The 25,414-nt window shown below is 37.1% G+C and overlaps 1 protein-coding gene across 1 annotated transcript in view; it reads left to right on the plus strand.

Annotated features, from left to right (window-relative positions):
- CDH2 (cadherin 2) overlaps positions 1 to 25,414 on the plus strand; it is a gene marked incomplete at both ends in the record, with an annotated part of 250,396 nt that overhangs the window by 32,018 nt on the left and 192,964 nt on the right. Inside the window, one exon of the mRNA XM_080714497.1 lies at positions 987 to 1,104. Coding sequence (XP_080570623.1) covers positions 987 to 1,104 — 118 coding nt within the window. The remainder of the gene's footprint in view (positions 1 to 986; positions 1,105 to 25,414) is intronic.

Raw genomic sequence — 25,414 nt, forward strand, 5'->3', positions numbered from 1 at the left:
AAGTTGTTGAGGATCTTGCTAAGTGGCAGATGCTGGCTTGGAACCTACAACCTACCATCCTACTGTCTTAGTCTCCAAACTACTGGGATTATAGGAATGTGCCAAATCACTGTGTGTTGATAGGAATATGACAAGACATTCTTGGTTAATTTTTAGTTTAAAATATAATAAAATGTCCCCCTCCATCCCTTCCATCCTCTCCTTCCCTCCCTCTCCTTCCTTCCCTCCTTCCTTTATACTGGGGATTGAACCCGGAGTAGGTATTCTAACTTCAAACTACACTCCCAGCCCTATTTTATTTTTGATTTTGAAACTGGGTCTCCCTAAACTGTTGAGGCTGGCCTTAAACGTGTGATCCTCCTGTGTCAGTTTCCCAAGTACTGAAATTACAGACCTTCAGCACTATGCCTGGCTTGTATTTATATTTTTAATATGTCCCATTCTCCAAATTAGAGAAACATACTTTTGATTGGTTGGTTTGACTTGGTTTATAGAGCTGTGTGTCATTTAATAAGTTTTATTTTTAATTTCAAAGCATTTTGAAACAACTTCATAGAGAACTTCATAGAGATGAGAATTTAAAACCTATTATACCTTCAATTTACACATTTCTCATGAGCAGCCAGTTCAGTTGGTACTGGTGGTGTGTGGGACCCAAAGGCCACTTGGCTGCCCCCCAGCTCCATGCCCACTTGCTAGTTCTCCAAGCACAAAGGCCATTTTAATGGAAATGATCGGTCCTTAGGAGAATCTGGAATGTGTATTATTTAGATTTTTACTAGACTAGACAAGTGGGATTTGTTTCTTCTACTTCAGTTATCAAAAAGATTAACCCTTTGCCCTCTGTATTCTAATTGTAACCCTTCAGAAACAAAGGGGTTGTTTGTACAAGATAGTTAAAAAATGAGGCTTGATGCCAAGTGGAATGTTTCTCAGTTGAAGGCAGTAGCCATCATCGCACACACTTTTGTTTTCTTGTGTTACAGGCATCTGTAGAGGTTTCTGCTTCTGGTGAAATCGCATTATGCAAGACTGGATTTCCTGAAGATGTTTATAGTGCCGTGTTATCGAAGGATGTGCATGAAGGACAGCCTCTTCTCAATGGTACTATCTTAAAAGATATGTTTGTACATACAGTGCCCATGCTCTTGAAACAAATTAGCCATTAAAAAGTCTCTGAATCATCTCTGTGGTATAACAAGTATGAATTTTTCACAACCAGTATAATGAGACTGTAGGGACTTTATTTTAGTATTATAGAAGAGCTCATATATCTCTTATGAACATAATTAGAAGGCTCCTGGTCTCAAAGAATTCATATTTCTTCCTTTTTCAGTTTACTTTAAGACCCTTCACACAACTGCTTTTTACTCTTTGTGCACATATTTTACTTATTTTGAAGAATAATATTTTTCAGACATCTGGTTCTAATAGATTAAAAAATCATTTATCACCTAGTATTGTGAATTAAACAAAGGAAAATTTTATAATATTTTCTTTGATGAAATATGTCACACTTTCATATTTAAATATATTATAAAGAAATTTAACAAATGATATCTCAGTGCAGGAGCATGAAATCTGTATTTTTGTATTTTTTGTTATGACATTGTTTATAGAAATTACTAGATAGCGAATTCAGTTGTAGCATATGTGAATTTCGAATATAGACTCATTTTCCATGTAAATATGGATCAAGTTCATTATAGTTATCATATACTTGCCAACAAGTCTAGATAAAATCTGAAATAAAGCTTGAATCTTGAAAGCAAAATTGAAAGCCCCTTCCTTTAGCTCCAACTAAAAGCAAATAAAATTTTGGTTAGTAGTACTTTCATGGGCTTATTTATCATTACACAAAATGTCATTGAAATGTGAAAGCAAGAAGAATTGATTAGTAAGTTTTATTTCAGTTTTAATTCCATGCAAATCTTGCATATCTCTGAGGCTGTTTTCGAGAGCTGCATTTAGAAAATCTGTGTAACCTGAACTAATTAATTTACCCAGAGCTCTACAACATAGCCTTAATTGAAGTGTCTCCAAAGCACTGACAAATCTTAATGGCACCATACTTAGGAATGCAGTAGTGAGAGTACCCTGCAATATAAATGGCCTCTTAGCTGCTGAGATTCTTTGGTGTAACTTACATTTTCTTTTAATTTTTATTTAAATTATGGTTTGTTGCACCTATGTGATCTTTCTAAAGTTGGTTTTTAATCTTCTTAAAAGCATGTTCTTGTTGCTGCCTCATTACATGGTCTTTAAATGAGTAAGTGTTGAGTTTTATTCTGTCTTAACACTGCATTGCTATCTTATCTGGTAGGTAACAATCAAATAATGGTGGTTTAATTCAAGTCACTATGTAAAGTTTGTTCAACTTAATGTTTAACTTAATGCTTATTACTTGCTTTAAATCTGTAAATTATTAGGTGGCATCTTAGAACCTATATGATGTGTAAATATTATTTAAAGTGCAAAATATATTGACACGATTCCATGGGATAATTGAGACAGATAAAACAGCTCAGGGAATTTGTTACATTTTTGCAGTATATTTTTGGGATTCATTTTTAAATGGATACTTCCTTTTCCCTAAAAGCTTATAATTTGTTGATTACACATAAACACATGCTCTGTTACTACAAACCATTGACTTAGATTAATTACTTGGGCTTTTGAATAGGGTTAGACATGATAGCTTGTTTTCTAATTTTTAGATAATGCCCGTGATGGTACAAATTTGGCTTAGCTTCTTGCCAATATAGTATAACCTTAGAAACATGGGGTTTTTGTTGAAGTTGAAATGTGAAAAATAAAAAATATTTTTGACTTTGTGCTCCTGCAGTCTCTGAGAGAAGTGTGTATATTGTCTGGTAGAATTTTGCACATGGTATACCAGTTCCTTTTTTTTTTCCTTTATCATTCCCAGAAGACATTAAAAGACACCAGTATCTTCAAGTCTAAAACATACCATTTAAAAATATTGATTAGTAGAGAAAGATAACGTTTTGAAAGGAAGAGAATTTACTTAGGCTTTTGTAAAGCGTCATCATTTCTCTTTCCAGGAGTGTTGTTGCCAGGTAATGCTTCTTTCAGCAGATTCTCACTTAAAATGATCTCAGGCTTTTACCTTTTATATATTTTTGGAATTTTTAGTGTATGATAATCCAAAACTGTTTCTATACATGAAAGCCAAACACCATGCCATAATTCTATTCATGGATCCCATGTACTGCAATAAGTCCATTCACCTTGTAAGCAATACAGCAGGAAGAGGTCAGCTGCAGAATCAACCAGAGTGATCACTTTTGTCCATGGGTTAGTGTCCTGTAGTGTTAAAGAAAAGAAGTAAAAGAAGAAATTGTACACAAGAGGCACATTACACATAAAATTTTCCAAGGCATTTTCTTCATGGCATATTCTACCCTTCTAAGGTTGTCTTTAGAGTCATTGCCACTTAATTTCTCAACGTTTTCTCATTTTCTCTTTCTTGCCTGGTAAACACATTTTTTAAAATCTTATGTATGTGTTTGCCTTTATGGGTTAGGATCAATTTTGTATGCTTTGGCTACCATTTTTACCTTGAATTTTTCTTATAGCATAACTCCTCACTCTGGCTTTTTACTTTAATTTTCCCTTAATAACATTTGGGGAGAAGAGGACAGTGGCCTGTTAAAATGTGTAATATAGTTTCATAAGACACATTGGGAACACTAGGACTCTTAAAAAAGTTTAATATTTTTTTCAAAGGTATCATTAATTTGGATTAATTTTCAAATAATTGAGTAACAATCTTAAGTGAATGAACTTGAATATCATTGAGTTTCAGATGAAGATATAAGGTGATATTAGTCAAACATTTTAGGAAGCATGAAATGTCCAAACTGGACAGTAAGTGATATAGAGAAAATTCAGTCCTCTTTGTTACCCTTTTATTTACTTTTGTTATGATTAATTCTATAGAAATATCATACCCAAAGAACGAGTTCTATCCCTAGTTTATCTTTTGGTTTTCATCAGTAGTGTCTGTGCATGTGTGAGTGATAATAAAGGCAGAGAATGCATTTGGTAATCAACCTTCATGATCAGTCATTGTATCTCATGCTATATCACACGAACACTTCTATTGTTTGAAGATAGTCCAAATTTTTTTTTTTTTTTTTTTTTTTTGGTGGTACTGGGGTTCCTGGAAGCCCTTCTACCTCCGGGCTACACTCCCAGACCTATTTTTACATTTTATATTTGGAAACAGGGTCTCCTAAGCCAGCGCGTGCGGCTGGCTTCGAACCTGCGTGATCCTCCTGTCTCTGCCTCCCAAGCGCGGGGATTACAAGTGTGCGCCACCACACCCGGCCCAAATTTTTTTTTTTTTTTAAATGGCTATATATGTCCTTCTATTTTGTTAGTACAACCAGATTTTACTTAACTGTACCTCTATTTCTGAACATACAGGTTGTTTCCAACTTTTCTCTCTTATATATAGTGCTGTTATAGAGATTGTTTTTAGAGAACTTTGATTTTTCTTTATAGATTCTTTCTTTGGGAATTTGTGTTCAAAAGTAGAAGTACTAGGTCAGAGGGAATGTAGAGTTTGACTTTTGTTTTTCCTTTTGTAGAAATCTTTGTAAGGCCTAAAAGTATCTTTGTTCCTTTCATTGTCCTCATCACCATGTAGTTTCATAAATTATCTCATTTTATCTTTTCTCTTATAGTGAAAAGCATTTATTTTTTAGCCTATGGCATTTATGTGGTTCCCTTTATAATTTGGGATCGATTCCATTATGTTTAGGTAGTCATTTTTACCTTGCATTTTTTTTCTGTTCTGTTTTTAAAGCATTCATTGCCAACCCCCTCATTTTATAGACAAGCAAATTAGAGCTCAGAGAGATTATAGGCTTTTCCATGATTATATAGCTCTTCGGATTGTTAGCTGCAACCTGGAATTAGACCTGGTTTCCTAGTACCTAATCTAGTTCTGATGATGGTAATGATAAAACACCATTGTAGGATAGAACAGAGAGGGGTGAAGGCTGAGGGAACAGGCCTAAATATCCAAGTGTCTCTTGGCAAGGGCTGGTCCTCTCTTGCATTTAACACCATGATTTGTATGTTGCTACATGTGTATGGAAATTGGGGATTATCAGTTAAACAACAACTTCTATAATTAAAAATATCCTTCTATTATTTTCCCTTTGTTGTTTTGTACATATGTGCTTTCAAGCAAAAAATCTAGGGCTTTTGAAAATGATACTTAGTCCTTAATGTTTAACTTATGCTCCATTGAGATAGAAAAAAAGAATCTCTTGTGGTAGCAAATTATTTAAAAACAGAATAACTGCAGTTGTAAATTTCCATTCTGTCACCAGCAGTATCTGATACTGTGAAATGACAACCTCACTGTGACATTGTAGAGAGGACCCTGGGCTTCCTTAGGGTAGATGCCAAGTGATACTTCTGTTTGTGTTGCCTTGGTGGTTTGCAGGCTTACACATTTGTTCCCCAAGTCTGTCAATATAAATAGCAACTGGCAATTACATGAACATTTTCAGTAATCCATTCATATTCACCACCTCTGGGCAGCTCATGATGAGTATTTTCAACTAGAAGGAATTGATTTAGATTAGTTTGCTTACTGATTGAAGCTTGACTACGTTAATGTGGGAGTTGATTTTTAGATAACAGTCCTGAAATATTTTTATTACTCTAGTAGGACTCTACAGCTGTACCATTTTAAATAATATGAGTGCTTTTCTATGATATATATGACTGAGTGGGGAAAGAGATTTGTATTAATCTGTATGAAGCCTTGGCTTTGGGTTTGATTTATGTTTTTATTTTGATAAATCTTTGTTGTTATTGAGTGTGTAAATGTTTTAAAATACTTGGAAACTAGGTTTATAAACATATTGTTTATAAATCCAGGCAGGCTCTTACATTTTACTGATTTTCAGTTGATTGTGGAAAATGGTACTAAGTACAAGGATTTTTTTCTCTTGGATATTGATGGTAAAATTCAAGGAAGAACAAGTGAAATGGAGCCAGATATTCTCAGGAATGACATTTTTTTAAAAAACATATCATATGTGGTATTTTTTAAATTTGTTTTTTTAGGAACAATTAACTATATGATAAGATCAAAGAAGGAATCAAGGGCTTTCATCCGTACTTTTATTATAATTATTTGGACTTCAAGTATTTGGAAATTTTTCTATTCCTTTGGATGTATTTTAGGTCAAGCTGTGTGTGTGTGTGTGTGTGTGTGTGTGTGTGTGTGTGTGTGTGTTGCTGGGGATTGAATCGAGAGGCTTTCTACCACTGAGTTATACTCCCAGCCCTATTTTTTATTCTTTGTTTTGAATCAGGATCTCACTGAGTTGTGGAGGGCCTCACTAAGTAGCTGAGGCTGGCTGTGAACTGAAATCCTCTTGTCTCAGCCTTCCAAGAACTGGGATTGCAAGCCTGTGCCATCATGCCCGGCAGAGGCCAAGCACTCTTAATGCAGTGCTTCAAACCAAGATAAGCAGTGTGGGTGATCACATTTTTAGGTCCATATGCGGTTATTTCTAGCCTGAGGTAATTTGGAGTAGCTGAGGTTTGCTCCCTCACAAACTTATAACCAGGAGATACATGTTAAAGGAAGCAAGTCAAGGTTCTACGTCTGCCATACTTGACATTAACAATCAGGTACCCCAAAGATACAAGATTTGTCCTTATAAGATCAGAGACTCTTAACTTCCTTTCCATTTAGGCTTCTAGGCCAGCATTGAGGGGGAGTAGAAAGTAAACATAATAAATAAGTATAATATACTCTGTTAAGTAATAAAAAATACTGCAGAAAATAAAAGCAAAGATGAGGAAAGGGAGACTGTGGTTCTGCAGTTTAAAAAGGATGGCTAGGGAAGCAGCATTGTATGGTAGACAGTGAGGAGGAGCTGATGTTGCTGTTGATCTAAGAGCTCTAGGTATCTGGTGAAGGAGCATTGAAAACAGAGCAAATAGCTGAGGCTGTCCTCGATCTATTAAAAAAAAAACAGAGCAAATAGCAAATGCAAGGGCCCTGTGGCAGGAGTATAGCATCAGTGTTAAAGGAGTGGGGTTGACTGAGATGGAGAGGTTAGATGAGTTCAGAGCACTAATGGCCCACTTTCTATGGGGCTTTGTAGACTGTTTTAAGGACTTTGGCTTGGGTTATGAGGAGGTAAAGAGCTGTTAGAGGGAATTCAGCAGAGGAAGGACATGATCTGACTTCCAAAATGAAATCATTCTTGCTGCTGCATTGAAAAAAGACCAAGGAGAGCAGAGGAAGGGGAGATCAGCCAGAGGCTGGTGATAATCCAGGTGAGCAAAGTGGTGATATGGACCCCGATGGCTGCAGTGGTGGGAAGGGAATTTTTGAATTAAAAAATGTATTAACCTGAAACTAACATAACCTAAAATTAAACATTTTAAAGTCAACGATACAGTGGCACTTGGTACATTTCACAGCATGTTTCAACCAGCACTTTGGTCCAGTTCTGAAGTTCCGCAGCTTCAAAGTGAATTTTCTTCCTGATCCCTCCAGCCCCAAGGTCTTTTTTGCACCTGGCCTCTTTCACTTAGCATAATGTTTTGAAGTTTCAACTGTGGTCTAAGTTATATCAGTATCTCATTTCTTATGGCTCAGGATTTGGAATATATGTATCTATACATATGTACACACACGCATATATTCCAAAGTTTGTCCGTTCATCTGTTAATGAATGCTTGAGTTGTTTATACCTTTTGGTAGTTGTGAGTAGTGCCTGTATGAACATGCATATACATTTATAATATGTGCTTTTTTTGGATACCTGTTTTTGATTCTTCTTGGTATATACCTGGAATGGAATTGAGAGATTATACAATAATTCTGTGTTTAACTTTTGAGAACTTATATTGCTGTCCATAGCAAGTGAACTATTTTGTATTCTCCTGATCAGTGCACAAGGGTTCCAATTTTTCTATACACTCACCAGCACTGTTATTTTACGTTTATTTTGTTTCCACATTAGTGGGTATGAATAATAATGGTTTTGATTTTTCTGATGACTAATGATGTTGAATATCTTTTCATGTGTATCATTTGTATATCTTTTTGGAGAAATTTCTACACAAGTCCTTTCCCCAGTTTTTAATTTAGTTGGGGATGGAACCCAAGGGCACTCTACCTCAGAGCTACAAACCCAGCCCTATTTTTTGGACGTTTTTTTATTTTTGAAACAGGGTCTCACGGAGTTGCAAAGGGCCTCACTAAGTAGCTGAGGGTGTCCAAAAATTGCGATCCTCTTGTCTCCACCTCCCAAATGCTGGGATTACAAGAGTATGCCACCACACCTGGCCTTTTTTGTTTTTGTGTCATAAGAATTTTTAATATATTTTAATATATTCTGGATGCTAGATCTTTATAAGATAAATGATTTGCAAATTATTTCTCCCTGTCTATATATTATTGTATTGTGTTACTCTGTTTAGACTACTATAGCAAAGCACCATAAATTGAGTCATTTATAAACAAGATAAATGGATATCTCACAGTTCTAGAAGCTCTGAAGTCCAAATCAAAGTGCTGAAAGTTTTAGTGTCTGGTGAGGGTCTGTTTCCTCACAGAGTCATCATCTCACTGTAACCACACATGGCAGAAGGGGCAGGGGAGCTCTCTGGGGTCTCTCATAAAGGGTACAAATACCATTCATAAGAACAAAGAGCTCATGACATTTACCTCCCAGATGCCCCATTTCCTCATACTATCACACTAGTGGTTAGAGCCTCTGCATGTGAATTATGAGGGGGGCATGAACAGCCAGACCACAGTAGTTGTCTTTTCACTTTCCTGATAATGTCCTTTGATGCACAAGTTTTTAGTTTTGATGAAGTACAACTGATGCAATTTGTTTTACTTTTGTTGTTCTTACTTTTGGTGTTGTATCCAAGAATTCATTGCAGATTTGAAGGTTGTGAAGAATTGCTCTTGTGTTTTCTTCTAAGAGTTTTATAGCTAAAAGCACTTTGATAGCTAGTTATTGGTCTGCTTTTAGTTAATTTTGTATATGGCATTGGATAGCGGCCTAACTTCTTTCTCTGAATATATTTGAAGTTGGAGATGACAGAATATATGGATTGGATAGAAAATTAAGGGTGTTAGAAAATGAAGAGTCAACACAAAACTCCATGGTATTGTCTCTTGGCTCTGGGAAAGTTGTTATTCACTGTATTGGGGAGGATCAGGAATTTGGTATGGTCTGCTGAGATGACATCAAGGAGACATTCAAATATGGGTCTCAAGTTGAGTGGAGAGGGCCAGACTGCAGGGTGAAAAGTACTGTGTCTCCAAAGAGTAAGTAAAGCCATTACACTGAGCAAAATCACAAGGAGAGATGGGAGGAGGAGAAATCAAGGAAAGAAAAGAGTGTAAGTTTCAAGCTTCTGGGGACTGTGCGTTTAGGAAATTGAAATTAATAGGAGGAAGAGACTGAGAGAGACCAATTGTGAAGCAGGAGGACCACGGGCAGGGTGTAATGTTTTGGAGGTAAGGTGGGGAAGTGCTTCAGAGGGGTGAAGTGCCCATCTACTCCGGATGCTAAAGAAGGGCTAGCTCAGGTGAGGACTGAGAATTTACCATTGCATTGGGTTCAGCAATGCGGCATTACTGGTATCTTTGATAAAAACTCTCAGGGACAAGGATCAAACACTTGATTTGTGTGTGTTCAGCAATAAGTAAGAGGAAGGAAGTTTGGTAATGATTGAATTTTTCATTAAAAGAAAGAAATCGAATGTTAGTTGGAAAGGGAATGAGGTCAACTGTGTATATTTTATAAAATATTGGAGTTAAGATGTATGATGAAGACAAAGAATCTGGTAAGGAGGAAAAAACTGATGGTACAGAAGAAAGAAGAGAACTGCTAGGACAATATAAAATAGGCTAATTAAATGAGACCCAGTGGAACTTAGAAATCAGCCCTCCCTCCCTCCCTTGCTTTCGTTCTTGTGGTACTGGATGGAAATTGAACCCAGGGGCATTCCACCTCCAAGCTCAAGGGCATTCCACCTCCAAGCTCTACCTCAGCCCTATTTTATTTTTTATTTTGAATCAGGATCTAAGTTGCTGGGGGTTTCACTAGGTTGCTATGGTTGGCTTCAAACATTTGGTCCTGTCTCAGCGTCCCAAAGTACTGGCATTACAGGCATGCACCACACCTCCCCAGATGTGTTCATAAGTCTGTGTTTGGGACTCACTGTACGACCTGTTGGTCAGTCACTCCTTAAATGGTTAACAGTCCCTTGGCCATTTTGGCCAGCTGATTTTATGTCAGCAGGAGAGGTTTTTTTTTTTTTTTTTTTTCCTACAGAAATGGCAGGGAGGATGAAAATGAAACCCTTGTGGTGCTCTATGATGTAAATAGTATTTTCATTGCTGCCACATTCTTGACAGATGGTTATCCAGTTTCTGCAAGAATACTACTGCTACTAGCTTCCCCCAAAATGGGGAAGGATCATTCCCTTTCAAAGTCTGCTCCATTTTTGGAGAATTTTGTTAAAGCAATTTCTTTAAATGTTCCACCAAAGCATATGTTTCTAAGTTTTTACCCAGTGGTTTCTCTGGTGCTACACTGAGTAAGGAGAGTCTGTGGAGCTCAGAGACCCTTTCTTTTGTCACCTCTGCAGAATCAGTTGGTTTATAGAGACAAGCAAGGGCCCTATGGGAGGAAACTGCATTGTAGGGATCCCTCGGATACCTGAATATAAACTCGTGGCCTCCTTCAATCTGCCCAGCCCCAGGCTGAACATCAAACACTTTATTTAGTGATGTTTGAGCAATTCTGTTCACTCTTTCCTTTCAAACAGAAAACTGAGGTTCCCTCCACAACTGAAATTTATTCAAGTGTGTCCTGAAACAGGCAGCAGAGATACTCCTCTTGCCTTGGTGTGGATGTGGCACCTGCCAGGGCAGCCCAGGTGGAATTTGCATTATTTATGGCTGTGCCATTTTGTGGGCTCCTGCTAAGGTTGTAGTTAACTAAACTCTTGGAAGTTTTTTCTGATAAACTTCTTACCATCTTGCACTTGTAAAATTGCTTTTTGTACATAAATATCGGCCCTATAGATTTATTTTTTAAAGGCCCTAGCTTCAACACCATCTGGAGACCCAGCTGACATTCCAAAGACATGGTAGCCCTAGGAAACAGTTCCAGTGCTTATTTTAAATCCTCATTTGAACACATAGGTGTACAATAAAATCTATAAGTTTCAGATGACATAGCCATTAAATGATCGAGCTTGATCTCTTTCTTTCTCTCTTCCTCCCTGGCTCTCACAAACACACACCCTCTTTAAATCATTAAATGATCAGGAAGAGATTGGTGAATTTTAGCCTAGAGCTACTTCAAGACACATGCTAAGACTATATTTCAATTCTTGGCCTATGATTTTCTTAAAATAGAATTTCTTAATGTCAGGCAATGGAAAAAAAATGTCTATTGCAGATACATGAAGACATAAGTAACAGGGAATTTAAATCATCCAGTTATGACTGTTTCAGATCTCTCATGAGAAATAAATTTTGGTTTTTATCAAAAAATGGAAAATTATTGCCAAGAATGCACATATCTTATCAGAGCACATCTATAGCTGTTAAAAGCCTCATTTCATCTTGTAGACTTTAATGTCAATAGAATGACAGTGTCAATGGTTGTCCTAAACTGGTGGATATAGGACAAAGATGTTTCTTACGGCATTTTGATATGAGATTAATTTTGTTTTTCTTGTTTGATCTTTAGTAACTTTGAGTTTTAAGTGTGTCTCTACAGGAAACTAAAGTTTGCCTCTTTAATTGTTTATTGTCAAATATTTTATAGATTACCGGGGTTGGGTTTTCCTCTTTTATAAGGGGAAAGTTGCAGCTTGATATATAAATCTTTCTTTCTCAGTGTGGATAAAGTTCCTTTGTGGATGCCTCATTTTTCTGCTGTTGTAAGAAAATCAAGTCTTTTAGGGAATCATCTTTGATGCTGATACTCATTACCTATGTCGTATCTAGATTGAAATTCAGAGTGCCACTTTTGGAGATGTGTATGTATAATTTTTACATTTTTTGTTTGTCCTTAAGCAACTGATGGTGTATTTCACCAGATGTTCAAATAAGATAGGAAGGTCTAGTATAATTATTAAGCAAATTGAGACTAGGATTCTTTACTTAATTGATAATAATAAAGAAAGATTATAGCATACAGCATAGAAAAGGGCCCGTAGGTTCTCGTTCTCAGTTAATTCCTGTGGCTAAAAGCTCCTCCTCCTGGGCAACTCATTTGCCCTCGCTGCTGTGTTTCGAGCACGTGCACTGCTGGCAGGGAGATCTCCCACTAATGCTGCCTTTGCTTTCTGATGCCATCAGCTGAGCTTCCTAGTGTTCTCCTTTCAACTTAGGACTTGACTTTAGTTTGCAGTGTCTTGGATTATATTTTCAAATCCAACAAATCAGTGCCAGTTAATTATTACTTTTTCTTTCATTTAAAAGTTTTATCTTTAAATAAATTATTCTCATGTTTATTATGTATTACAAATTTAAGAAAGTGTTAACAAGGAAGTTCTCCTGGCCCAGAAAATGGGTGTTCTTCACACTCATTCAACAGTATTTGTTTTCTATTGTGTATAAGGAAGTCACTGTACATTGTTTGGAAAATGCTAGTGCCTGGCTAACACTTGATTAGTTATGGTAGTAGGGAAAAGAGCCATAGTTTGTGGTAATCATATAAATTATAAATGTTTTCTTTTTATATTTCTACATGGTTGATTGGTTGGTTGGTTGATTTTGCAGTACTGGGGATTGAATACAGGGGTATTCTACCTCCAAGCTACATGTGCAGCCCTATTTTTTATTCTTTGTTTTGAAACAGGGTCTCACTAAGTTATAGTGGGCCTAAGTAGTTGAGGCTGGCTGCAAACCTGTGATTCTCTTGTCTCAGCCTCCCAAGTACTGGAATTACAAGCATGTGCCACCATGCCTGGATCCACATGGTTTAAAAGGCCAAAAATATTATTTTCCGAATGAAGAGATCAGAGAAAAATCTCCATGGAACTGAATATTTGTTCTCCTAATTCTTTTGTAAAATTAAATTTTGCAAGTATTCACATTATATATACATGTAATTACTCTTTGAGTTCAATCACTTAGATCTGCTGTGGCATCTTTTGTTGAATTGTCATCCATTCTATGCATGCAGAAGACACATTTACTAAAGCATCTTGTTGCATATAAATTGTAGGAAAACAGACCCTTATCTTATAATCCCATAACAACTACTTGAACTTGTAAAGCCTCTGTACCACATTCTTACTCTACTATATAAATTTTAATTTTTCATAAATTCTTTTTCCATTTTTAATAGTCTTATATTTAAATATCCTAATTATTTAACTCTTCTTCACAAATGATTATAATTTGTTATTTTCTGAACAGTGATAAAAACAAAAAGACTCAGAAATTAGTAAGAATAGATGTAATTTTTGCTCAATTACTAATAGATGATGTCTGCTGTTCACACATGGACATTTCAGCACTCCTACATTAAAATTTGGAAGAAGCCAGCAGTGGTGGCACATGCCCATAATCTTCGTACTTGGGAGACTGAGACAGGAGGATCACATGTTTGCAGCCAACTGCAGCAACATAATGAGACCCTGTTTCAAAACAGAAAATAAAGCCAGGCATAGTGGCCCATGCCTGTAATCCAGTACTTGGGCAACTGAGTCAGGAGGGACTTCAGGTTCCAGGACAACTTTAGCTAGTAGTGAGGCTCTCAGCAATCTAGCAGGACACTTTTTCAAAACAAAAAACAAAATAAAATTGGGTTGTGGGATTTAAATTAGAGGTCACGCCTCTGAGTTCAATCCCTACTACCACACAAAATAAAGAATAAAATAGGGCAGGGGAGGTACTCAGAGGTAAAATGCTGCTGTGTTCCATCCTCAGTACCAGAAAAACAAAACAAAAACAAAAAAAAACCCGCAAGAAACACCTTGTATTTGGCATTTAGATTGGTTATTTATAAACACATAGTTGCATAGCATTTTATACCTCTGAAATAATTTTATTTTAGCTGTCTGAAATTCAATATATTCACTGAGTCAGGTAGAACATGGGTGTTTCTATTTTCACACAATTCTCAGTCCACAGAGCATCATGATTCAGTGGAATCAGTGTTGAGTTAGTGGCTGGACATATTTTGCAGCTGTGTTCTGATTTGTGTTTATTATGTAGGGTCCTTAACCTCTAGCTCGTGATGTCAGTGCTTCTCGGTAAGCCTGCTTCTGCTGGAGCGTTTGGACACTATCCGTCTGCCCTGGCCCACTAGCCTTACTTACTTGCTGCCTGTTTGTGTGTGTGTGTGTGTGTGTGTGTGTGTGTGTGTGTGTGTGTGTGTTTCGGATCTGGGGATGGAACCCAGGGGCATTCAACCTCTGAGTTACACCCCCACCCTATTTTTATTTAATTAATTAATTAATTTATTTATTTATTTTTCTGGTACTGGAGTGGAACCCTTATACCTCCGGGCTACACTCCCAGGCCTATTTTATATTTTTATTTGGAAACAGGGTCTTTTAAGCCAGTGAGGGGCTTTGATGAACCTGCACGGTCCTCCTGTCTCCGCCTCTCAAGCACGGGGATTACAAGTGTGCGCCACCACGCCCGGCTACTGCTTATATTTTTAAACTCCATGGTGCCAGCCAGCAGGAATGATTATTTTCTCCATTTTTTGAGAATGCACAAAACTGTGTTCAGTTCCCTTGAAATGTCAATGAGTACACTCAAGTTTCTTCTCAAGTTTTTGGTACTGCTGTTCCACATTTTAGAACCCTGATGTGTTCTCAGCTACTCTTATTTATATTTTGGTTGGAGGGTCAAGGAGAGGAATAAGTGCTTTGTGTCGTCTGTCTTCCATCTACCCAGCATACTTGAACTGACAAATGTTCTCTGCTTAAGAGATAGAAATTCATTTCTATGGCAGATGATAAAAGACAAATGTTGAACACATAAAGCAACATCTTGGCTTTGTAATATACAGTGCCCAGAAGTTAATTGAGCAGAGATACAGCCATACCTCTTTCTGTTTACTCCAGGATATGTGCTAAGGAAAGCTCTATCCTGTCATAGCACAAGAAGGCAGTGCATATTGCCTAGAAATGCCAGAGATTTCACAGCTCCATGATGACAATAGATTTTATAAAGTGATTTATATATGCCACATTCCTAGTAGGACCTATCTTTAGACTTTAAAATGACCTCACAAAAGTGGTAATCCTGTGCTGTGGGCAAGGAAATTCAGTTGTAACGAGTTTTAAATTTACTTACTGAAGGCATACCTTAGTAAGTGGTGGCCCTGGGATATGATTCAGGCCTGCAGGGCTTCTGCCCCTGCGTTTTTTCTAATGATGTATCATGCTGTCTCACAGGGTGGTCCTCAAAATTCAGGCAAGTGAGAAATCAGATCAGGCAGGGGTGACATTTTGGAGAAGGTCATTGATCTGTACTTGGAAGAAGAGTTTAGATAGATAAAGAAGGAAGGATAGATAAGAAGTAAACCCATGAGGTCAGATTAACATGGGAGGATCAATTTTTTTGCGGAATACTCGCCCCAAACATGGTCCTGCAGATGTTTGAGTGTCAGAATGAGGAATCTGAGTTGGCTTTAGGGTAGGGATTACCTACAGCTGAGAAAAAAAGATTAAGCAGTTTTGGAGCTTGGCAGAGAACAGTGCATCATGTGGAGTGTGAGATGGTTTCACAGTGGACACTGGCACCTCCCAGAGACCATTCCTCCAGTGAATGTTTGGATACCTGCTCCCTGCAGCTCACCTGCCACTCGTAGCTTCAGGAGAAGTTAAGTCTTCCTCTGACTCTAGGGATGAGACACCATAACCCCATCCCTCTCATCACAGTGGAGCCCTTTGAGCCAGAGATCAAGGTGAGGGGAATACTGCTTCCTCTCATCCTGTTGTCTTTTCCCCCCTTTCCTCCTTCCGTTTCTCTCCCTCCTTGGATGAAGACAAGAAAAAAAATTATCCCAAGTATCCTTCTCAGCCATCCACTTTTAGGCAAAGTGGAAAGAAATTTGTCCCTAAGTAAAATTACAGAACTACTGAATTATATAACCCAGAAGCCTTCCTTAGTCCTGGGCCTCCAGGCATATTAGCTAATAAGCTCCACCAGTTGCCTTGCAAGAGGTGGTGAGAGATGAGTTTCCTGTTATGTGCACTGAGTTGCATCCTCCCTGACTGGGTCCCACTGAGGACCTTGACAGGGTTGTAAGCCCACGCTTCCTAACTGACAGGGGAATGAGAGGCTGGTGGATATGGTATAGCCAGAAAAGGGAAGCATCATGTTAGAGACATAAAAGATGCTGCTTGGACGTGGGGTTCATTGCTGTGCTTTTTTTTTTTTTTTTTTTTGGTGGTACTGGGCTACACTCCAAGACCTATTTTATATTTTTATTTGGAAACAGGGTCTCTTAAGCCAGTGAGGGGCTTCGAACCTGTGCGATCCTCCTGTCTTCGCCTCCCAAGTGCGGGGATTTCAAGTGTGCACCACCACGCCTGGCTATTTCTGTGCTTTCTACTATGGCCTGGCATGGTTGTTAGCTGTCTAAGGTAGAGGCTGTGTCGTTTACTCTGTCCTCCTCCCAGCACCTAGCAAAGCCCCTGTCAGATCTCAGCCATTTGATATCAGTTGATAAAGGAATGAATGAATGTAAGCATAAATGCTGAGATTCACTGAAATTTAGAAAACGGGGTCAAATAGAATATTATTTATTGCAGAAAGACTATTGAAATTTTTAATGAGGTCATATTTTAGAATGATGGAAATGTGATGTTAGCTTAAAAATTGGTTGAAAGTATTTGGGCAAAAGGCAATTTTAACTGAGGGACACACTGTTTCAGACCATGAAGAATGCTTTGGGAATGTTTCTTTTACACTTTATCTTTTTTTTTTTTTTTACTCCCCCTAAATGAAGCATTTTTTCTAAATATTTTCTGAAATAATTTGATTTTCTTATATGAATATATTGTAAAAGTATATAGGGAAAAATCAAGGGCCTTTTCTAGATCAAATCATAATATAAAATCAACATGATAGCGATTGATGTGCTGTGTTGAAGGCTTTATCAGAGGTCATTAGAAAACCACAGTGTGCTTGTATAGAGACTTTGCTATCATCATCTTTACTACTTTGGCCTCTTTTCTCACAAAATAAAGGTGCAAAAGTGATTCAGAGTGTTAGATTTCTAAAAACTGACAGAAATGTCACTGAACAATTTTTTGTTTTTCCTAGCAGAAAATACAAGTTTTATTATTTGTTTGAAAATCATGATGTTATAATATTATCTTAAATTTGTAAAAAAAAAAAAGGTAGGAAAACATAAGGAAATTATTACTTTCAATTTTACTATATAAGTTAGGATAACTTTCTTTTTGCCTAAGGCCAATTAATAAGTGAGTTACACTGAATTTGTTTACCTTATTTGATACTTGCTTTTTCAGATTTTCAGAATAATTTATTGGTCATAGGTCTGATTATCAAAGAAAATTATTTAAAGAAAGATTTTTAAAATTAAAGTTCCCAAGGCCAGGCGTTGTGGCGCGTATTTGTAATCCCAACAATCAGGAATGTGGAGACAGGAGGATCATGGTGCAGCTGACAGACTCAGCTACTAAATGAGGCCCTTGCAACTCAATGAGACCTTGTTTCAAAATAAGGAATAAAAAATAGTGCTGGGAGTGTAACTGGAGGTAGAATGCCTCTGAGTTTCATCCCCAGTAACTGCAAAAAAACAAAACAAAAACAAAAACATTAAGGTTCCTGAGCTCCCAGCATTTGGGAGACTAAGACAGGAGGATTGTGGTTTGCAGACAGCCTGGGCTACTTAGTGAGGTCCTTTGCAACTCAGTGAGACCCTATTTCAAAGTAAAGAATAAAAAATAGGTCTGGGGATGTAGCTTGGAGGTAGAATGCCCCTGGGCTCCATCTCCAGCACCACAAAAAGAAAAAAAAATTAAGGTTCCAATTAATGGATGAGTGTGTATGTTTGCCTGTATGTCTGATTTAAAATTTTTCCTGAACCTGATCTTTCAAAAGTAGCTCATCAAAAATCTGTGTTACTTATGGCTCAGCCTTCTAAATACTATTTAATTCTTTGACTATTTTAGAGCATGTTAAAGGAAAGGTTGTTGTTCTCACAGTCTTAACTCCACATTGTAAAGGCCTGGCAGATCACAGCTCACCCTTCCCCTGAGGAGGTAACACAGTTTTCAACTTAAAACACTGGGGTCGGAGCCCAGACTCTCTCAAGCAGGCCCCCTAGAAGAGCCCTGTTCAGTGGTTATGACACATCTGGGAATTCTTCATTTCAACAGGACTTGGACTGGGCTTGGTGTCATTCCTATAATAGTTGTCTAATTTGGACCCTGTAGGGTAGCAGTAGTATTCAAGTTGTTTTGTTAGGAACACATATGACCTCAGACCTGGCTCTTAATGTATGTATTTCAAATGGTGTTACCCTTTCTTTTGAGACATACACTACTTTTCATCCTCTTCTGCTCTGATTATACTAATGATGTGTTGCTGTCTGCACTTTAAAAAGTGTTGCCTTTTGCTTTCTAGGGTGGAGGGAGTACTTGTCTCCAAAGTCTTTCCAAAGGGTTTCTGCCTGTCCTACAGCAGTGCAGACCTCTGATGACCAGCTGTGACTTGCCCGTGACCACAGTCCCTCTGTTAGTGTACTGCAATGATAAAACCATCGTGAGCTGCTGACTAATAGTCACTGAACACCGTGTACTGGGTACGAAAGTGCTTTGTGTGAATTAGCTCCCGTGTGCCTTGCAGTCTCCTGTGAGGAGTGGGCACTGTGCTTGGCTGTCTTACAAGTTAAATCTGAAGCCAAAAGTGAAATGGCTCGTTGTTCTTTCTAGGAAGTGGCAGAGCAGGACACCATGATTAATGTCAAATTATTTCAGTAATTCTGCTTTGTTGGCCTAATAACACTTTTCTTTTGCAATTGTACATGTCCCAAAATGAGTAATAAGAAAGATATAAATTATGATTGCTAATATACAGTCATTCACTTTTTATGAGAATTAATTTGTATTTTGCAAGTTGTAGCCAGGATTAAATTCTAACAGATCATAATCTATTTTGCAAATAAGATAGACTCTCCTTAAGAAAAATAAAGTTTTAATATTTTTTTATCTTTCATATACTGATATACCCAGGCAGATTTATTTCAAATATTTTTGACTGTTAACATAGTTAAAGTATATTTGCATAAGTTGCAGACAGATTTTTTTTTTTTTTTTTATTCGTACACTCAACTCGCTGTCTGCCGCTCCTCTCTGGAGCCTGGTGGGCTGTTGAGTGCGTTGGTCTGTTGAGTGCGTTGGTCTGTAGCGAGTCTGGTGAATTCGCTGCTGCCACCGGCAGTAAGGTGCTGCTGCCGTGTCCTCGGGCATGAGGCCGGAGTATCTCCTCTGTGGCTCTGAGCTCCGTTCTGAGACCCCCCCCTCCTCTCTGGGGCTGGTGTTTTTTTGTTTCTCTGGTGATGGTGTTTTCTGGCTATGAAAGGTGCTGATTTTGTGGTAATAAAGATTGGTTGTTAGCGGGGCTCTTAAGCCCCTCTTTTCTCGGTCGCCATCTTCCTGGAAGTCCGCAGATAGATTTTTATACACAAGTTTTATTTATTTACAAGTTTAAGATTTTTTAAAGATGTGATATTAGTTATATAGATTAAGCTGAGTGTAATACATTTTTTTAAAATTTTATTTATATGTGGAACATATTGAAAATGGTATACATTTAGACTGTGCTTGGTGGCCTCTCCCGTGTAATACATTAAGAGAAAAATAATCTTAGTGTTACCTAGTGAGTCAAGTTTTGACTCAGTGATATTTTGAAAATAAAATAATTTTTAGTAGAGTAGATATTAACCAGAAGATTACATAAGGTGTTTTAAGGAGCATTTGCATATTGCAAAGGTAAGAATTACATTATATATGATTCTTAATTTGAAATCTTTCTATGTAGGTCTGATATTATTAGGTATTACAGATGTATCCTATCCATCGTCATTTGCATCTCAAATTAGTCAAATTGACTTTTATTTCTAAGCAAACTAGTGGTGTAAATAGGCTTTCAGTTTGTATCACTGGCATATCTGCTGGAACTAAATAAGTAGACCAGATTGCTTGTTGAATATGTGGCTAAATTCGTCCTGTTCCTGTGTCTGTATGCCCTTCTGTGAAAGGTAACCTCATCAATAAAAGGCTGAAACTTAAGCCAGGCGTGGTGGCAAACATTTATAATCCCAGCATTTGGGAGGCTGAGGCAGGAGGACCACAGTTCGAGGCCTACCTCAGCTACTTAACGAGCCTTTGCAATTCAGTGAGACCCTGTTTCAAAATAAAGAATAAAAAAATGGACAGGGGTGCGTATAACTTGGAGGTAGAATGCCCCTGGTTCCATTCCCAGTAACACACACACACACACACACACACACACACACACACACACACACACACCACGGGCTAAATTCTAGATGTATTAAGTCTTTATTTTATGAATGCTATTAAAAGAAATTTTTAAAAACTTGGGATATTGCAGTCAAGCAGCTGAGATTCCCTGGAGGGTAGGCACATTATGTACATTATGAGAAGTAAATATGCATATGATATTTTAGGTACATACTCATAATATTATATTATACCCATTAAGTCCTTGATGAATGATCTATAAATGTTGTGTTAAGATTGTCACAGTTAGTTACAATTCAAAAAGGTTTTCAGAACCTAATTATATATCCTAATGTAGCCTATTAATATGATTTTATTTTACATTTCATTGCAAAAAACCAATTGAAATATTGACGTGATTTCTAGAAAATATTTTAAAAGAATGAAAAAAATTTAAAGAATATTGGAAGAACATTAAAAATTTAAGGAATATAAAATTTTTAATGTAAGATGTTTACAGAATATTGAGAATTTAAATTTAGAGAATAACAAAATATAAAAATTTTAAAGCATGTTAAGTGAGTTGCCATAGACTCCATTAGCTGTTTGTGGTGTCCTGATGTTACCTGATAGTCACTTTTCTGCTTCCTCTAGTCAATTTTGGAATATGTAAAGTATCCCAAGGTGACAAATGACTTTTATTGATTATTATTTTATCCTTTTATTAATTACTTAAAATATGTACCACTCAGATTATAAGTTAATATTTGATAATTTAGGTTGGACACACTGGCATATGCCCATAATCCCAGTACTTAGGAGGCTGAGACAGGAGGATTGTAGGTTCATGGCCTGCCTCAGCAACTTAGGGAGGCTTACAAAAGGTTAGTGAGACGCTATTTTAAAAAGTTGTGTAATTAGAAATGTAGCTAGGGGTATAACTCAGAAATAGAATGCCTCTGGGTTCGATCCCCAGTATTCCCCCTCCAAGTTGATAGTTTATTTTTGCAAAATATTTGACTTTCATAGTCTTTAGTAAGTAGCTTCCATACACTTTGATTTAGAGCTTTGTAATATGTCAACCATACAATTAGCACAGTTTACATGTTCATATAAAGTGAAAGTGGATATATTACATATTTTATTCCCATATGATATAATTGTCTGATTACATTCATGAGTAAAATACCATTGGAGGATTTTTACATATTTTTTATTTGTGGTACTGGGGATTGAACCCCGGGGCTTTCGACCTTTGGGCTATACTCCCACACCTATTTTGTATTTTATTTGTACTAGGTTGCTGAGAGCCTCACTAAGTAGCTGAGGCTGGCTTCGAACCTGCATAATCCTCCTGTCTCAGCCACCCAAATACTGGGATTAGAATCATGTGCCACCATGCCTGACTGAAGGATCTTTATACATTTAAGGTACCTCTGTTTTCTACCATAATAAACTCTACTTTTTCCAAATCTAGTTATATTCATTATATATTTGCATTTTTTGGCATGACTCAAATTATTATGTTGTAGTCAGCCTTGGAGCTCTGAGATTATTTTTCTTTTTAAAAAATGAAATGGGCATTATTTTAATAATTTTAAATAAAATCCTAAGTATACTTTTGAATAGGTAAAATGATTTGATCATTGCTCACTATGAAGAAATTATTTTCCATTTGCCTCAGGGCCTTGAGCCGATGGCTGCTTCCTCAGTTTCATATAGGGCTAGAAAAACCTGCCACTGTGGCTACCAGATTTGAATTTGCTGTTATTATTGGGGAGCTTTTAAATTCCCAAGCCACTCAGATACTGAATCTATCAACTATATCCATAACTGCTCCTATGGGAGCCTGGAGGAAAGCCCTGTTAATTTTAGTATTTTTTCTCTACTTCAGGTTGGCAGATAGGATGACTTGTTATTTCTTTCTCTCTACAAAAGAAGTAATTTTATAAGTAATAAAATGCTGGTCTTCAGCCAGGCGTGGTGGCGCACGCTTGTAATCCCAGGGTTTGGGAGGCTGAGACAGGAGGATCACACAGGTTGGAAGCCAGCCTCAGCTACTTAGTGAGGCTCTCAGCAACTTAGTAAGAACCTATTTCCAAATAAAATATAAAATAGGTCTGGGAGTATAGCCCAGAGGTAGAAAAGCCCCTGGGTTCCCACTCTTAGTCACACACACACACACACACACACACACACACACACACACACACACACAAAATAAATGCTGGTCCTTAAAAATATACAGTTCTTCAAGCTCCCTTTCATACTGCTGCTGGAGTTTGTTATATAAAGCAGATACTGTGTCTGTCTCCTGAAGATCCCACCCTGTGCCTTGAAAGTCCAGCTGTCTGGGCCAAGCGTGCACTAGCCTTTGAATCTGGCCCTGGAACCTTGTGATTTTTTTGTCCAGTCACCCTGTGGACATTCCGAGTCCCATCACATGGAAGTGTTACTTACAGGTTCCAGCTGCACCAGGTGATTACATTGCTCTTCCTTGCATGAGCTCATCTGTTCCTCCTGAGCCTACTGGCCACCTCTGTCCATCTGTGAGTTCTTTACCCCAAATAATGACTTTTTTAAAGATAATTATTTATCAATAAGAGATTAGAAGCTTTCTAACTATATTTTACATTTTTGTAAGTGTACCAAATATGCTTGAATTCCACATACTACATTAAGGTCCTTGGTGTATTAGCTCAATATTACAGTGACCAATTGGGGTAGCATTAATTTTATGCTTATTTTATTTTTTTAATTTATTTATTTTTGGTGGTACTGAGGTTCCTGGAAGCCCTTCTACCTCTGGGCTACACTCCCAGACCTATTTTATACTTTTTATTTGGAAACAGTGTCTATTAATAAGCCAGCCCAGCTGTCTTCGAACCAGCCTTTGAACCAGCATGATCCTCCTGTCTCTGCCTCCCAAGCGCGGGGATTATAAACGCGCACCACAATGCCCAGCTATGCTTATTTTAAAGGAATCCAGTAAGCAGATTCAAAAGCGCTAAAGATTTTGCATTAGTATCCACCTAGTAAATGAAAAACTCTAAATGCCACGTGCCATCCTTCTCACTCTGGGATATGCTATGAACTATATTTAAAATAAATGATTTATTTTGATTTTTTGAGGATTTATCATGCAGCCATACTAACCTATAATAATTTCTATTTAAATATTATTTATATACCTATTTCATGACGCTATATAGCCAACAAAGAATAGCCAGCGTAAGGTCTGTTTTTCTCAGGCTGATGGAAATCTCCAAAGAAAAGAATTATACAGTTTTTACGAATATATGGCTGGATGTTTCTGTGGAATAAACAATATATGGCCATCTGACAATCTCATTTTATTGTATACTTACTTGTTTTTCTTAAAATGTGAATCACGTCCTTTCAATCTGAGTGGCCAAAATATTAGACGATGCTGTTGACCATAAGTTTACATATTACATATTTTTAAAGGTCCATACTATTTTCAATTCAAAATTAAGGAAAAATAAAAAATATCATGTATTTTATATACCTCCCAATATTTCCTAAAGGCAAACCTATATATTTGATAATTAGGAGTCATGATCACTGTGGTCATAAGTGAGACCTCTTTATTTTCCTTATTGAAAACAAAGAATACTAATATTTGAAATAGACTGTACATTCCTGTTTGTGTTAGTACAAAGTACTCAGAATAAATTGCATAGCATGTAGTAAATGCTCAATAATTGTTCATTATGTTTAGTTTTTTCCTTCTATAACTTTTAACATGAAATATTTTCAGAAATTAAGTGAATTTATGTTTAATGTTTACATATTTACATGTTTATATGAAAGTGTTAGGGTAGATGTATATATTTTGTAAAATAAGATTTTAGGTTCAACTTCTCATTCTTTCTCTTCTCTACATATTTTTATTTAATTCTGGCCCCTTTTTAAGAAGAAAATTATTATTATTATTATTATTATTATTATTATTATTATTGCTATTTTTTTTTTTTTTTGCAGTACTAGGGATGGAACCCAGGGGTATTCTACTTCTGAGTTACCTCCCAGCCCTATTTTTTATTCTTTATTTTGAAACAGGGTCTCACTGAGTTGCAAAGGGCCTTCCAAAGTAGCTGAGGCTGTCCCAAGAACCATGATCCTCCTGTCTCAACCTCCCGAATACTGGGATTACAAGTGTGCGCCATGATGCCCCGTGGTGAGGCCTAGGTCCCTCGAGCTATTTGACAAGGTCCCAGGGAGAGGAGGAGACTCCTGCAAGGCAGGAGGATGACAACTACGCTCACATTGACCCTGTTTATATTCTCTGTTCGAATTGGATTATTAATAAAGCCAAACAATCTAGGTGGTCTCAGTGAGATATGCTGTTCTTTGTATATGAAGATGTTACAGGAAAAGGGTATTAAGAAACCTGGGAATTGTTCAGAAATTCATAAAATCCCAAAGAGTAAGAATCTGGTAGTAAAAATGGAAACAGTTACAGTTGTTTATAGAGTCTTTTAAGGAAAGCCTGACATGATACTTGCAAAATTAATTGGGTCAGTTTATATGATCAAAGAGCATCCATGGTTGCAGCTTCAGGGTCCAGAGCTAATCTAGCCCTCCCCTTTATAGGAATAATATAGGATGGAGTATGGATAGTAAGAGTTAAGGGAAAATGGGTTTTCGCATGTAAATAGATATGGAAAGGCTGGGTAGGCAGGGACCTCTTTGGTACTTACTCACTAAAGCACAAAACAATTTTCTTAGTAAACAACTTAATAGGTATTATAGAAAATTAGGTGTAGACATTTTATGTTAGAATAAGTTCAGTATGGGTTTGGTGGTTGGGTCAAAATAAGTTAATAGAATACCTAATGGTCCAAAATAGCATATAAAATTAACAGATAATTTTAAAAGT

This window comes from Muscardinus avellanarius, assembly GCF_963383645.1.
Source record: "Muscardinus avellanarius genome assembly, chromosome: 17".
NCBI classification, from domain to species: domain Eukaryota; kingdom Metazoa; phylum Chordata; class Mammalia; order Rodentia; family Gliridae; genus Muscardinus; species Muscardinus avellanarius.